The sequence below is a fragment of the Sturnus vulgaris genome, chromosome 1, assembly GCF_052056855.1.
Source record: "Sturnus vulgaris isolate bStuVul1 chromosome 1, bStuVul1.hap1, whole genome shotgun sequence".
NCBI lineage: Eukaryota > Metazoa > Chordata > Aves > Passeriformes > Sturnidae > Sturnus > Sturnus vulgaris.
Window position 1 is genome coordinate 96,205,648 of NC_142243.1, and position 17,014 is coordinate 96,222,661.

At 39.2% G+C, this 17,014-nt stretch overlaps 1 protein-coding gene across 1 annotated transcript in view; it reads right to left on the bottom strand.

Moving 5' to 3' along the window:
* Positions 1 to 5,132: 5,132 nt before the first annotated feature.
* The window catches only part of AHRR (aryl hydrocarbon receptor repressor), an 84,464-nt gene continuing 72,582 nt past the window's right edge, over positions 5,133 to 17,014 (bottom strand). Inside the window, exons 7-11 of the mRNA XM_014875174.2 lie at positions 16,026 to 16,159; positions 14,521 to 14,720; positions 12,725 to 12,843; positions 11,636 to 11,777; positions 5,133 to 9,236 (exon numbers count right to left, since the gene is read on the bottom strand). Of these exons, the coding sequence (XP_014730660.1) occupies positions 8,117 to 9,236; positions 11,636 to 11,777; positions 12,725 to 12,843; positions 14,521 to 14,720; positions 16,026 to 16,159 (1,715 nt within the window). The 3' untranslated portion in view covers positions 5,133 to 8,116. The remainder of the gene's footprint in view (positions 9,237 to 11,635; positions 11,778 to 12,724; positions 12,844 to 14,520; positions 14,721 to 16,025; positions 16,160 to 17,014) is intronic.

Here is a 17,014-nt window from a genome sequence, read left to right on the forward strand (position 1 = left end):
CCAAGCCGGCGGCTATTGGCGGGCAGCCGCTCGTCTCGGCCAATGGGGAGCTAGCGTCGGGCCGCGCGCCCGGCAGCAGGCCACGCCCCCATCCCCAGCCCACGCCCCTATCCCTTCTTACCCCTGCACCAAGGGAGGAAACCGGGAGCGGCCAGGCCGGGAGGGAACGGCGGACGAGGCCAGCATGGATAGTGGGCCAGTTCAGGGGGAACCCCGGGAGGACTTCAAGGAGAGGATGCTGGGACCGGTTCAGGAGGGATACTGTAACCAGTTCAGACCAGGGTTGGTCCCTGGACCTTTTTGGGATGGCTACTGGGACCAGTTCAGGTTGAGGGTGGGTACTGGGGCCAATCCAGAGCAAATACTGGGAGGGAGCCAGGGTAGGCAGATGCTGGAACAAGTCCAGAGGGAATACTGGAACCAGTTGAGGCCAGGGAGTGCTGGGCCCACTGCAAGGGGGTTACTAGGCCCAGTATTGGGAAGGGGCAAGAAACACACACAGCAGCAGCACTTTTAATTTAAATGCAAACATTTTATTTTAAAATGTCTCAGCTTTATGCTTCTGCTTTGTAATAAATGTAAAATATAATTTAAGAAGTACGCTTGAAAGTTCCTCCTAAGAGCAGGCTGAGGAGACAGTACAAAACACAACAGAAAAGTGCACCGGGTTTAAACAACATGCCAGAACGTCAAATCCACAGGTCACTGCCTGGTTTGAATCAGCCACAATATCTTTTACAGGTATATTAGTGATATACCATGACACCTATGATACTCCTATGCACGAAGCAGCACGGCCAGTGGTGCTGGTTGGGTTACACATTACGAGAGGTGATCCCACAAGATTCCCTGGGTTGACTTCCCTGGGGCTGGAGCTGCACCTGTCTGCTGCTTGTCTCCCCAGATGGGCAGCATGCGTGCCTCAGTCACATGCCCCAGTGCAGGCATTACCTGCATCATTTAGAACGTTTTGAAATAGTGCTGGGGTGGTTGCAGTGTTCTTTCCAGAAATACACTCGCCCCAAAAAAGTTTTGGGGGATCATGGGATGCCAAATAGACCAAAACTGTTGGCAGAACTCTGTGTACCTGTTTGTTAATCATAGAACTGTAGAATGGTTTGGGTTGGAAGGGATCTTAAAAATTATCCAGTTCCAATCCCTCTGCCATGGGCAGAGACACCTTCCTCTAGACCAGATTGTTAAGAGTTAGTCCTGTCCTCCACTGTGTTTCTTCAGGAGAAGCAGGAGTGGCACTTTTAATACAGGACTGTAAGTGGAGTGTGATGGCAGATTATACCCCTTTGCTGATGATGTTAATTGATACCTGGACATTTCTGTAACAGTCAGTCTTTTACATGGAGTCACATTAAAATGCTTGATATTTATTTGTGGTTCTAATCTGAAAATCTAAAATGGACTAATTGAAAGCACTGCACTGTACATGTCATGTAATGTTTCCATACCCTTCTTAATTGAAAAAAATATTGCAAATTAAAAGTGCAATTGCACAGTGAAAGAATAAACCCATGTAGAAAAAAATGAGAGAAGAAAAAAAGGTGAAAATTAGTTCCTTGATTTTTGAAAGAGAGACCATGTATAAAGAAAAAAGGATTTGGCATTGTATACATACTTTGCAGCACTAAACTGCTGGTGGTAGCTAGGAGCTTCTTGGCAGTACAGATTCCTGAAGAAAGGATGTTTCACCAGCAGAGTGACCTCTTTTCTGGTTTTGGGGGTACAGTTGTTACTAATCAGTACCTCCATCTTATTAAGGAGGGGGGAGAAATGTGGGATCGCACTTCTGCCTAACACTGTTCTTTTGGCAAAACTTTTAAAGTATGCCTGAAGTGGAAATAAAGCTACAGACACAGAAAACAGAAAGGATGGAGACCAAAATGTACCATCCTATGCAATCAAAAAGGTGAAAAAGCTAAAGGAGGAAAGGGAATTGACTTTAACGTTAAGGATGAAAGTGTTCTTTGGTTTTCTTAAGGAATTCAGTGGGGAGAGAGTGTGAGGAAGAACCCTTTCAGAAGTTTGTTGACCATGCAGAGAAGAATCTTCTTAGCTATGGTGAGAGTAGAAACAAAACTGAATACTGTTATTGAGAACTGAGATAACTTTTCCTTTTTGAAGTTCTTTCTAGACAGACAAAATTTTTTTAAAAACCCTACAACAGTTAATGCTTGCCTCTCCTTATTTCACATTTTGAATCAACACAAGGAGGATACACATGGTCCAAAACCCTAAAAAAAAAAAAAAAAAGAAAAAGAAAATAAAAGAAAGACCTTCAGAAGGGAGAGCTCACCCCCCTTTGTGGTGTAAAACGAGGAGCTCTAGACCAGAAACTGAACAGATTTTTTAAAAATACAATTAATAAGACTAGACAAGCAGCTGATGTTCTTTCTATTGCCTTTTGCCACGTCCTTCTTTGCCATAATTCTACCAGTACAAATGTGAAACTGGAGCTGACCCTGGAGCCCTGTTGCATCAAGGAAATCTTGAAAAACTTCAGACTGCATAGTTAGAGCATCAGCTACAGAATTACCACCAGCGAGAGACTTAATGCACACACAGAATTTGCCAGTTTGGAAAACTAGCCCCAGGAAAGGAACAGGAGCATGCCTCCTAGAATGATGTTTTCAGTCTGATTGAGTAATGCATCTTAGCACTGAAATGACTCAGTCCTTGTTTCCAAGAAATTATTTTTAACCTGAAAAATTACAAAACCAGTTCTACAGGGGGAAAAAAAGTGATTTCAGACCACAGGATTTTTAACAGTGAATGAAGAATTAATGCTGTAGTCACAGAATAATTACACCTTGATGGCAATATATGTCTCCCCAAAATTTGTAGTAAATTTCTTTTTTTTACTTTCCTTCTAAAATTCCACTCGAACAACATCTTTGCCTAAGCACAACCAAGTGCTTGGATCTCCAGACGTTTGAGTTGCTTTTTTAAAAAGTACTTTGTGTGTTTAGAATATATTTCAGCCTGCCCCTGATGACTTTGTTCAGAGGCCCGATAGGGAAATGTCTTCATAGTGACAAGAACACGCCAGATGTCACTGAAATGTGACAAAGATCTGTTTGTCAGGGTGGTCGTGCCTATGAACATAAGCTACCCGCTGCAGCCCTGGTGTGAATCTCCTTCAGCTGGATAAAAGCCTTGTGACTACATCCTGAGTGTGGCCACCTGCACAATCTTTTGCTCTCTACATGTTACAGACACATGTTTCAGCTGTGACACACAGTTTCTCATAGGAGTTGGCAAGATTTAAAAGAAGAAACTCGAAGGAAAGAAACTCCTGCTCTAGTGACAAATTTTCTACAGTCTAGTTAAGGTTTAGGATTTTTGTCTCAGTATGATCAGAAAAGTATTTCCATTTTGAATGTTTACACCCTAAGAGGGTAGAGAGAAAGAGAGAAAACAAGCAGATCGGGAAGGCAAGAAAAAATAGAATGGGTCTACACATCTGTCGTTCTGAGGTTGGTTTTCTTGGTTAAGTGACACTCAAATGAAATAAAAAAAGTATGTTAATTTTTTTTACCACTACCTAAGGCAATATATGTGCATAGGTAGGGGAAAGCATGCCTTTTAACTATTTTAATTAAAATTTAACACCTTTTTAAGACAAAATATTGTGTTTCCTGAAATAACTACAGCGGATGAGGCTGTCCTGTTTAAGTTCCAGTATGGCTTCAACACAAAGAGTTAAGAAAAGCTTCTAGGCCAAAGAAACTGATCTTATCCCACAGAATATTCTTTGCCTCAGGCTTGTTGCCTCTTAAATTTTTTAAGCACTAGGAATTTCCGGAAGAATTGCACATGCCCTGTTGATCTTAATACCATATCAAAGGATCAGCACCTAAAGTCTTGCTGAACTGACTGATGCTCAAATGTCAGACTTCCTTATACCACCCAGAGCAGACTCAGATGTAAGAACTTTAAGAATATATGACTGTTCCAGTGAAGGGAGGGTAAACCACACATTTAAACTTTGCATTAATATGTTACGTCAAAGAGTAGGAAGTTAGTCTTTCCTGCAGTGAATTTACAGCTAAAACAAGCTTACCACTCACACAGTGCTGCCCTCACTCAGAATTTTTGAAACAAAAGTTTACTTCGGTATCCAAAGACTTTAAAATCAGTGTAAATTATTTATAGTGTTACCCACAGTGGAGGTCTGCCCCAGTTTCACTCACCATGTAAGTGCAGGAAAAATCCACTCTTTTTGCTGTTCAAGCTTACCCCTAGCTCAAATCACGTTGTTTCTCAGTAAAAGTGGTAGCTTTCAATGGTGTTGGACTAGCATTTTGTATGGTGCTCAACAGCTGTCCACTGGCAGCTGAAATCAGGTCATGTTCTCAGTAAATTCAGGACCTTGATCATCAGCTTTAGCACTGATAATAATCTCTGCTATCTGTGGACCAAGTAATAACCCAGGGAGTGACACCTTCTCACAGCTTTTCAAGCTGCTCACATTCCATACCAAAATATACCCTCCTCAAAGATCAGGGAATTCATGAGTCCATTCTTTCTCAACCTCTGGAGTATTTATGGCTGAGGAAGTTTAAATGCTATTATCAGTCAGGCATTTCTTTCAGCCTGAATGCTCCAAGTTCCTATGAGGCAACCATTTGACTAGGCATTTCTTCTACAAGAATAATTTTTTATTGTTTCTACAATAAATGCATTGGGAGGTTCCTAAAATAGACTTTTGGGTTGTGCTGCAGGGATACAAATACCAGTTCATTAAGGCTAAAAGCTAATTCCCACTTCTCAGTGCTAGTTTTTAGAATAATACCAAAGCAGCAACAACCACTAAGAAAATGTAACCATTTTAAAGAACTGCTCTTTCATCCTATTTGCTGATCAGTGCCAGGGGGTCATTAATATCTGCATACAAAAAAGTTTTATAAGATTAAATCAGTGGTAATTTAACAGGGTACAATGCAATGTTAGATTGCAATCCCCACTCAGAGCACGTATCATGGGGAGAGGATGAAGGCAGATCTGTGCCTTAAACACATGTGGCAAGAGATTATTTTAAGCATTTATTTCCTCTGTTCTTTCCAAGTACTTAAAGGGAACTGGTCTTTGTTTGCTACCAACAATGTTTAGCAATTGTCCAGAAGGAGACATGCTGATCTCTTCATAAGCCCAGTTATTGGGAGATTGCTGTACTGCATGTGTGATAATTTAGACTAGAAGAAATTCTACTGATACCATGTTTTTTTAATGTGAGACCTGAAATGAGAACTCAGTCACAAAAAATGGGCTAAAATCAAATGTGATGTGCAGGATAAGTGTGTTTTTCTTGGCTTCAGACTTTATGGAATAATAGGGAAACAAACATGACTGCATTTACACAGCAGGGAGTCAGAATATGATGCCTCACTTTTGAGTCACACATTCATCCACCCACCTAGAAGCCCATTACATCTCATGTGTCGGATTACATTCCCTTACATGCAGAAGCTTCATCTACCTCTATAATATCGATCAAGATGTGTAAAATGTGTCTGGGTTTCTTGGAAACATGAGAAAAATAATTCTAACTGATATGTGCCAGGAAAGCCTGAGAGCAGATAGAGTTATGTCAACAAAAAAGAATTAATTTTGCAATTAGAGAATTTCTGGTTTTAGTACAAATTGCTTCTGTACTGAAGAGAGAAACCTGGCTGGTATAGCTCTCCCACTGTAGTCACAGCAGGTAATATGTCTAAGCACAGACAAGGCTTCTGGTGGCATAGTCCTCTACAGAGTTGCACCTGGTGTGACCACTCCTGTTGTGCAAAATGCAGCATGTCCAGACGAAGATAAGTGTTTTACAGTCACACTTCATCAATGCAAGTGATGTGACAAAGTGCAAGGCAGTGTGAAACCGAACTCCAGCTATCTATTCCCACACTACCATGTCTCCCCATCATCTCGTTTCTGCCAGGCAGCTGCACAGGGAGCTGGACTGGAGAACATTGCAGGGTTCATAGCACAACCCTACAAGCAGCTCTGAGGCCCACAATAAAGTGTCTGGCACCAGCACATAAGCAGTGACACTGCTGCAAGCCAAGCAAAGGACTTTGACAGCAACTCTGTGAGAGTCTAAAGAACTGCTGCTTGTAATTATGTAGATAGTGAATCAGTGAGGCAGAGGTTATGCAGGAACACTGATTTATGGCAGCCTCACTGTGCATAAGGAACAAGTTTGCTTGCCCACAAGTATTTTTGCAGCTTGGCTTGAATTTCTGTGATGTGGACAGTGGTGTGCTGAAGAGCAGTGTAAATTCCACCACTGTGGTCTCACTTCAGAACAGGGTCTGATATTGCATTGCAACCACTGGCAGGAGTATTAAAGCAAGGATATCAAGACTGTCTCAAACAAGAGGCAGCATAGTGCCAACAGGGAGCTGATGTACCTCGGGCACAAAAAAAGAAACATTCTCATCACTTGGATATGGTCAACTGGACTATGACAGATTTAACCCAAGATAGAGTAAGATGTTGTTGCCCCTCTTTACTGTCCAGTGTGCAACATTTCATACCACAGTTTATAAGCACTAGCATGCAGAGAATGTATATCTTTACACCTGCCAACTCTAAGGTACAGGCAGTAAATTCTACCAGAAAAGATGGTCAGTCTTCCTGGAGAAGAGCAGCCTCCCAGGTGCAGAACCATTGCACTACCTGAAAACTTCACTTATCTCACATATTTAAAGCATTTGGGAGAATTTTATGCCACTCATCTGGCATGGCAGATTTACATGGCATGTAAAGCCATGCCCTTCGTGACTAATAGATAAAAGAAAACATTATAATTATTTATAACATTTTGAAAAAGAAAACATTCATTACAGGGCTTCTTTTAAAAAGCACATATACATACATCTAAGCTTTTTTTTTAAATGATGTGGTTGTTATATAGGTGAAGTTGATATAAAGTGGAAATAGTGCAATTTTAAAACAAAAGTTAGTGCAGGAGTCAAACTACAACAATAACAAAACCCAAAAAAAAACTTTATTTTTTTTGTTGTGGAAACACATTGCTGTCTGGGTTCAAAGAAAAGTATACACTCTGTTTTCAAAAGCACTAAAGTGCACTGAAGTGCTTTTGAAAGGTGTACATCTACCTCTCAGTGAGATTAAGGGTTTCTTTTGGGATTGAAACTAGGATGTTTTTGAAAATAATCTTAGTGTGGGATTTGGTTTTGATGTAAGGTGACAGCATCTAACAAGCTGCTGTCAGTCAAAGAAATACCATGAAGTGAAAAAGTGCATTTCCTTTGTTGATGTTACAAGTAACAGCAAGGAAAATAATCAGAAAATACTTTGTTCTCACATATACTTAAGAGCATTGTGTAACTCATTTATAGAAGTGGATTACATCCCATTGTTCAGTCTTTCAGCAGCAACATGAAAGGCTGATAGCAGTGAAATGGAAAAATATGGATTCTAAAACAATAATGTTATCAAGAAACTTAGGAGTAACTTCAGTTTGAAGTGAAATAATTTCTAATGCATTTATGCGAGTCGTTTTTTGTTACTAATGCAGTCCTTTTAAATTAAAAAGTTGTGTTGGGAAGCCTTTTCCTGTTGCCATTAATTTAATGCTGGGGTGAAGGAATAGCTGCTCCTTCTTATAAGAGTAGAAAAATAATTATAAAGCAAAAACTCCTATGGCACTTTGCCACACTGAAGACCATAAACATTTTTGATTTGCACAGAGGCATCACATCAGCTTGAGAAAAACAAACAGAACACAGGAAACAGAAATTTCTAGACCTTGCTAATGAACTGTAGACAAGAGAGGAAAGGTGATAAAGAAAAATGATCAGGTATACCTGTGCAGCAAGTAATGATTATTTTTCTGTGCCTGAGGTTTTATCTTTCTTTCCTCTTTCCAAAGATCACTAAAAAAAGGGCAGTAGCAGGGGATAGGATATGTGTACCTGTGTCTGTTTCTTTTCACACACAGGTACACACACACACACACACACACACACTCTCTCAAAATCTTTCCACTGGCTTTTGATTTTAGTAAGTCATTTAACTCAACTGGAAGAGAATCTACAACTTCTTGCTTTTAACATTATAAATATTTCAAATGTTATAAAATCTATTGCAAAAATGTACATTCAGTGGTTTTATGAGGCACAGGACCTGCTAATGTATTTTCAGGGAAGCTCACGTGTACTCTGTTCTGTCCACTGTTGGGCAATGGTGGAGAATCCAGGGGCTCACGCTTAATTGCTTGAACCAAGCAGGGGTTTTTAAATTCACATGGCATTTTGAACACCTCATTCATCTGCTCTTTCTCTTCCCCTGGGCTGGGGCTGTAGAAGTGGCTGTAGCAAGCTGTGTGTGGCGGGTCAGGCATGCTTTCCAAACACACGGAGGAGTTCTGAGGGCAAAATGGGGCCACCTCCTTGTTCCGTGAACCCTTGCACGCTCTGTTCAAGTTCAGGTTGTTGGGGTGATTTGCTATGATGCATTGCCAATTGTGGGGTGTGTAAAGGCAGTGCCTTGGCTTCTGGCAAGGCAAGGCTGGCTCGCAGAGGTCCGGTTCTGTTTTGAGGTGCATTCTGTTGGGATAGCTGGACACCTGCTTTCTCACCGAGCCGCTCTCATCCAGCCAGGCTCGGCTCTGCGAAAGCAGGTAGTTATCAGCAATGTTTTCAGAATCAGAGTCATACTCTGTTTTGATGGGCATCTCCAAGGGAATGGCTGTGTCATAGAGAGACTCTGAGGATATCAATGGTCTCTGCAGCTTCAGATGGTCTGTCCCATAGCTCTCTGCACAGCGCTGTGGGAGCCCCGAGTAAGACTGGCCGTTTTCTGCGCTCCCCCAGTGGGAAGGACAAGTTGATGCCAAATTTAAGAAATTTTGGTCTCTATTGTAGAATGATCCAGCTCTTCTGTTTGGGCACGTGTTCATTCTCTGGCTCATAGAACAAGAACTCGAGTTTCTTAAAGTCCAGCTACTGTTTGTGGTGCAGTTGTTTTGAATGCCCAAAACGGATGTGTTAGAACTGAGAGGCTCCTCTTGCGTAAAACACTCACCATTAGTATGAGGCTCAAACTTCACTTTTACATTATCTTGTTCATTCTTCACTGCTGCCCAGTTAAGATGCTTCCACTGGCCCAGAGTTTCAATGGCACTGTTATAGGAAAGGCCCTCCAGGTTTCCTTTCAAACTGGCAAAACCACTTAGTATTTTCAGTTGTTCATCTTCTTCCCTTTCAATAGCAACAGAAGAAAGAAGTCAGTCAATCAGAGGTTTCTAAATGGCTGTTTTCTGGGATACAGAGTGGCTCAACATGCGTTACAAGCCATACATTGTCCTCAAGACGGGACTCTCACACTCTTCTGCACTCTCTTTCATTTGCTTGAGAGAACAAAAGAGTGTCCCTGCATCTGGGTGTCAATGTGTGTGCACAGCTGACTTTCTGAGGCATTGGTTCATTTGAATTCATGCATTGCTCTTCCATTTCAGGCACACGGTTCAATAAAGACCTAAATATTGTAATACAGTAATTCCCTTACACTTTTGTTCTTCCCTTAAAATATATCTAAATAATATTTGTGTGTAGAAAATTCTAGAGATAAAATACAAGTGGTATCTTAAATGACATATATTTGGACACATAAGAGCTTTCTGATCAGAGTTATTTGAAGGAGAACTGTGGAGGTCTTACATTGCGAGAACACAGCTGAGAGGAAATTAAATGCCCAAATTAATAAACAAATAGTCACAGATGTTCATATTGGCTGTAGGTTTGTTTCATATGTCTAACTTAATTTATGTTGCCTTTTGTTTTCTAAGATGGCCAGTGAATAAATTTTCCATGACCTCCAGCTGAAGTACTCAACATTAAAGAGGAACACTGGCAGAGAGTGTTGCCTGAGCACTTCCATGCCCAAAGCAGCTGTTTTTCAGAATTGGGGTCCAAATCCTAAGATTTAGGTCTTGAATTCACTCATGTGCTGATTCCCTGCTCTGCGGGATCAAGTGCTCTGAAACCACCTCATCCCTCTCCAAACAAGAAGCAGACATCTCAAAGCAAACTGTAAATGAAAACCTGAAGAGCTACTAAGGGGTTTAGAAGGCTTTTTCTTAGTTCACAATAGACCTTTTTTCTTGTTTGTCAAATGAATGTGCAAGAAAAGGATTTTCCAGTAGAGGGAGTCCCTGTTGTTACAAAGAGAGAACGAACATCCCACTGTAGTAATGTACACCATGAAAGAAGAATATTTTCTCTGTCTTTTTTTTTTTTTCTTTTAATGAAGCATTAAATATTTTTAGTCCTCTGCTAAATATTCTTATATTTATTATTGACAAGATGCAAATGGTCTGATACAAGTTTGCTGCCGAACATGCTTCTCAGAAAATGGTCAAATTAGGAAGCACAGGACTAAACAAAATGCAATCGTCAGAAAAATCAAACACCCAAATGAAGAATTTTACAGTGCAATAGTATCCAGTGAAAATTCTCTAAAAGAATATATGTTTCCCGGAAGACAGCATACGTTTTAACAGCAGCAAAAAAAAAAAAGCTGTAGCAAACACAAAGGCTGTTGCAGGTTAAGACAGTACTGAATATAATCACCAAGGTCAACTCTTGTAATACTTCAGTCTATGGGAACGATCAAGCACAAAGGAAGGATTTTAAGCACTCTGAAAGCAAAAATGTAACTAAATAAACATGCTTAATCACACAAAAACAATTTGGAAGTAGAGAAACTAATAAAATAAACAGCCCCTTTTAATCTGCTTCTTAATAGAAATTCACTTCCTGACACAGCAAGATGATATTTGTGCCAACCCAGCAAAGGTAAAAAGTTCCAGCATCCTCAGATGGGAGCTCCCCTACTGTTCATGTGGATCTTGGGAGATACACTGCCTGCAAGGAATATGTCCTCTGGAAGTGAGAAGAAGAAGACTTTTTTCATTTATTTCTTCCACCTGCAAGGCATTCTGAAGGAAAAAATCTGGGATAACAGCCACATTTCTACCACTTGGCCAGATGGTGGCTGCATAAAACCCCTGCTCACTGAGTGCACTCTCTTATCTCTTCCCTCAGACCAGCTTGAAGAGGTACTTCAGCAAGGCCCACAGGAACTGCAACAGACAGTCCCATGGGGAAGGATGAAAAGCCCATTTGGGAGGAAAGGGTAAAACTCATCCAAGGACTTCTCTCTGAATGCAAATCTGTGAGTTTTACACTCCGTGACTGAACCTACAGGCAACTGGATTTATCTGTCTACAAGCGTACAATGAATATGAGTACTCTTCTTTAGATTATGTTGCACATACACAGCCAAAACCATGAGCTCAACTCTCTTACATGAAGGAAGTCAAATATTAAAAATCAAGTATTTTCTTCCCGTGTTAGTGTATATGTATTCTCAACTTCAGAAGAAGAAAAGGCTGAAGAAGAAAAGAAATATTGTTTAGGATTGTAACAGTCATTTCATATGTTCCAAGACAGAAATAGTTTTTCATATCATAGGTAAACTAAATTTTTCTCATTCAGCTCTTCTCTTAGGTTACTGCAGCCCTTTGAAAGATTTAATACAAAAAGAAAACATCCATTTTCCTTTTTGTTTTCTTTTTGGTACTGGAAAGTATACTTACTTTAACATCTGCTGTTGGGCAAGGACATATTCTGAACAACCACTTCGATACAGAAGTTGAGTGTTAGCTTGAACCCAGACCCAATGATCTTCATTTGTTTGTACTTTGACTAGAGAAATGCCGTTTTCTCCATTATTCTTTGCTATATATTTCAAAAGAAAACAGATTTTAATACAAGCAGTATTAAGTATTTTTTTGCTCCTAAATTGCAAATGTTCAAAGATTTCTTTATTGCCCTGGAAGCATGAGCATAGGAAAGTACAAGGTAAAATATATCACAAAAGGAAGCAAATTACGTCTTAAAACCAGAATTTGAAAAGCCTAGTAAGGCACTTAAACTGTAACCAAGGATTTTTCAGTATTACTCATTCCTTCTAATATTTTCTTCTCAGTAGTAGTAGTACTATAAAAATGTTCATGAAAAATGGAGCTGTAAGAGAGGAATGGTTTTAAAGACATTAAAGATTTCCAGCAGATACAACAGAAGGACGAGTACAAGTCCGCTCAAGATGAAGTTGCCCAGTGGGGTAGATTTACCATCAAAATTTTATCCCTTGTAAAATCTGAAATAGAGCCTAGACTCTCATAATTTTCCACAGCCAAGCTCTGGAAAAGCATGAGTCAAAGCTGTGGGCACATCATGAGTTTTAGAGACAATGCATTCTAATTTTCCTCTGTTCTCTAATCTTTGGGGAAAACAAACATTTGTAACATATCATCCAGTTTTCCTCAAAGAGGGATAGATATTGTTATTAATTATTAGGATTTTCGCATAAACTTATGAAATTCAGTGCTGCCACTTTTAAGCAAGCATATGTTGAGTATTCTTTTACTACCATTTATTTACTATTTACCATGATAGTTTATTTCTCTGTAAATTTTCTGCCCTCTCTGAAATCACAGACTGATTCAGTACTATCTTTTGAGGTAGGTGGACAATTTTTTTGTATTTTTTAAAAGAGGAGGTGTTAGGGAGAAGAGGAATAAAGAAAGCATTGGGACCAAAACCTGAAAAACCTATCAGGAGAAAATGAAAGATGAGGTTCTTTTTCCACAAACTGTATATAATCTAGAAATACTTAGCAGTACCTTTGATTTGGTTTTCAGCAATCTGCAATGCATTAGTGAAGGCAGCACCTTCATGGTGATTGTTTCTTCCATATAATTCTGTTGCTTCACAGAGTCCTGAAGTGCCTTTTGAACTGGAGCTGTAGAGGGCAGAAAATGTAGAAAATTCCCTGTCAGTGAACGACAACAGTAGAATCACAGACTGCAAAAGATACGATCTTCAAGCCAGTGACCAGCAAAGACATATGGTTTAAGCATGTAGTAACTAACAGTAAATAATTATCTTTTTCCTGAATCCTTTGGTTGCTCAAACTGGTGTGTGACTGGAGGTTCTGTATTCAATTAAGAGGAATAGTTATGTTTAGGAATATTCTGCTCATGACTTACTATATCTGGAAAAATAAATTTCATCTGGAATTGAGACAAATACTGTGAATATTCTGCTTTTCCTAGTCAAGTTACGCTTGAGGTATGTACATCACAGTGACCAGCAATGCATTTAAGAATTAGCATGGTTTCAATTTGTAATAGGCATCATATGAATTGAATGTATTTCTTACAATCTTTAGTTAAAATGCTTGAATCAGGGCTTGGAAAGGGTGCAATGTCTGTAGCACTGCATTACAAATGCTTCCCTGCATTAAGAACATCAGGGGAAAAAAAATAAGACTTTGTAAATCTGTCCACCCTCCTTGGCTACCATGCTTCAGGCCTGAACCGAAGGAAACACTGAAGATAAGTGATTGCTTCATTCTTGTCAAGGTCTTGGCCACTGTCCAGTCAGGTAGTAAAGCATCTCTCTATCAGGAACTCAGTTCCGATCATCAGTTAATTTCATCTGGGCCGCTGGAAAAACTAGCAAGCAGAAATTACTTTCCAAATCTATTCCAAACGCCTGCATAGTCCATTGTACCAGACTTCCAGCAATTTCGTTCTTCTCAAAAGGATCTATGTGCTAGAACCACATTATACATCTGGATAGTGAGTCCACACATATGCAAGCATAATCTATTTAAAAGCCAAATTATGATACTCTCAGTCTTATTGATGAGCATTTTACTTCACAGCAATAGAACTCATTACTGTAAGGTTGTATTTAAGCAAATAAGGGAAAATATGATCCTAGCCCCAAACATCAACAGATTCTGTCATAGAGGAGTAACAAAAATAAGTGTTAGGAAGGAGATGAGTCTGAACACAATCTGTCCTGATCTTTTGTGATTGCTACCAAATGATCACCCCCAAGCCATTTAGTGCAATTGTAAACTTATGTGTTCATAAAACTTCTGTTGAAAGATAAATGCATACACCAAGTACAACTCAGTAGACTCTTTGTGAACACCCCCACACACACGCACACACATTTAGCTTTCTGAAGTTTTCCTTTTCCTTTGTTTGTTACTGAAATGCCCGAGTTGAATTGTGTCAACAGAGGGTACTGCAATTAGAAGCCTCGCAGTAAAAATACTTTTTCTTTTCCACTTTTACAGCTAGTAGACTGGCTTACTGTGTTGGCAACTTCTGAAGGTTAGAAAGATATCCTAATGTTCCATTTCTAATATAAAATTTTATATATTGAAATATAATACTTGTATTATAAATAATGCACAATATATTGCATCATCTTGCATTCTATTATGTTATATTGCAGTAATTGTATTATATTTATTTTGTATTCAATAGTTAAATCCAGATAAATTATGTACTTTTCTAAGAAAGGATTTTAAAATGGAGAGATATTTAGCATAATTTGTGGGTTTTACATGCTTAATAGCCCATAATCTTCACTAAACACCAAAAGATTAATTTGTAAATACTTCGTGTTCGCTGCTGCTGCATCATCAGCTTTGTGTTTTGCCCTCACAAGCAGGCTTTTCATCTTCATCTCTGTCACAGAAGGGAGCAGAAGTGGTACCACTATGCAGAATAAGGACAGCTGAGGTGGCAGTACTGTTCCTGATGAGGACTTCTTCCTCTGTCCAAAGAGGAACTTTAGTTTGCCTTGGAACTGCATTGTCTGGTATTTAAAAACAAAACAAACAAACAAAAAAACCCAACAACAACTTAAGCATTTAGTGTACAAACATTTAAAATACTAATACAACCTATGGACTGTGTTATTTAACACCAAACTCAGTTTTGAATCAGGGATTAAAACTAGGAATTTCAGTTTCTTCATATAATTTAAACCATGCCATTTCAGAGACAGGGTGGGTGGAGGTTCTGTCACCAGTAAGAAGAGACTTTTGAGGCTGGTTGAGTTTTTTTCTCTCTTGTGTACTCAGAAGTAGGAGTTTGTGTTGTGTTCTGTTCACCAAAATGGGCCACGTGCAGTGGTGCAAAGAGTTGTTTCCTCTGCACACCACTGAAGCTGGATCTATTATTTTTCCATGCTCTGTTCTCTCCAGCAAGATGGTTTCTTAGTTTCTTTCCCCTTACTCTGCACTTTCTCTGGGAAGTATACAGACTGGCACAACCCAAGGACTGTGCAGATGGGTGCCCAGGATAGCCAGATATGGAGCACATAACTTGGAAGGAGCCGTCCCTCCCTCCCTGCCTCAAATGTCTGTGTAGTCAGAAGGCAGGGATCAAGTTAACAGCAAGCTACTGCCTCTCAGTGAAACAATTAACAACCAAAAAATGCCCAGTGAAAAATCAGCCCATTTGAGTTAGGCATTTTCCAGAGCTATGAGATTAAAGCAGGGATACAGAAATGATGGCTGTTAAAACCCATAGCCTTCCAGCAAATGAGCATCTGAGACAGAACTGGCATTTCCCAGTCTCATGCTGATCGTTTCATTTTCTTTGCATGTGCTGGACTTTCCCTAAGTTGAAATGGCATTGGTCTTTACTAAGGAAATGGTGAAGAAGTGATTTCTAGAAATGAACCATTCCTAGTATGGAGCATGCAAGAGACTTTCTAATTCTGGGTTTTATTATTAAAGGATTCTTTACAAAAGGAAAAAACAGATCATTATTTTTCATTCTCCTTAAAGCAAATACTTAGGGCTTAAATGTTAATTGTTGAAATTCAGACTTGCCACCCTTGTGCTATGCCCAGTACAAATTGAGGACAGATACTGTCGAAAATAGCTTAAAACATAAAAGTTTTTAAAGTCTTTCAGTTTCAAGTATTACAACCTTCTTTTCTCTCATCACTCTTTACCCATATTAATAATTATCTTTAGGTATTTCTTGTTAGTACGCAGCAAAATAGAAGTGTATCCTATCCATGGATTTCCACAATATTTATGTTGAAGAATTTTTCATATGAAGTAATTAAAATCCATTATGTCATGCCTACAAGTGGAGTTGTACTTACAAGGAATCCAGAAGTACTGTCCAACAAGCAGCGAACTCGACAGATGAAACAGCGAGTTAAAAAGGAAGAATAATCTGTTGTCATGCTGTCATTCTCTTGTGCTTTGAACAATTTACTGAGAATATATTCTTCTCCTAGGAGGAACAGTGGAGGCAACATATATCAGATAGCACTAAGAAATAATGAAAATTATCTGTAGCCAATTGAGGAAGCTGTTATGGAAATTGCTAAAAATTGCTTTATGGATGGGTGAATATTCAATGGTGTCATGTATGGATACATCTGCACATGCTCTACCAAAAGAAAAATAAAAGCCCTGCAAAGGGATTTGGGTGAGTTTCTTCAGAAATTTGGGCTTTCTTTCCTGAGTTTTTGTGATTTTTAATGATGCAAAACAGGGTAACAGATGTTGCTGGTATTGAGATCAGAGATCACAGAAAATACATTAGACGGGAGAACAAAATAAGGAAAAATGCTAATCCTAGGGAAAAAAAACAAAAAAAAAATGGATAGTAGATGATTAGCTAATGTTCAGCTGTTGCGCCTCCTTGTTTTTTTTTGTAAAAGTGCACAGTTTTTGAAATATTTCCCAAAAAACACAAGTATTTATAGAAAACTGTGAACTCAGGACCTGAAATTCTCTGCAATATACATTATGACAAAAATTCCAAATATTTGCAAATCTTATTATTTGAAATATTAATGCACGTTGTTTTGCTTGTTTCCTGCATACTTCCTACAAAATCTTGCAAAGCTCCTCAGATATTTATAAGACTTGTAAAACACAGAAACTATTTTACAGGAAATGCAAGAAGTTACACCAAAGTTTCATAACTATGCTCCTGAGAACTTCATAGAGATTGCTGAAGGATTTCTTGTAAGTTTCTCCCTGCTCATCTAGTGACCATACTTCCCAATTTATTTCCTCAATCACTACCTCACCTTCTGGTAAAATGCAGAAATTTTGCTGGGACCAATAATGCTTTATG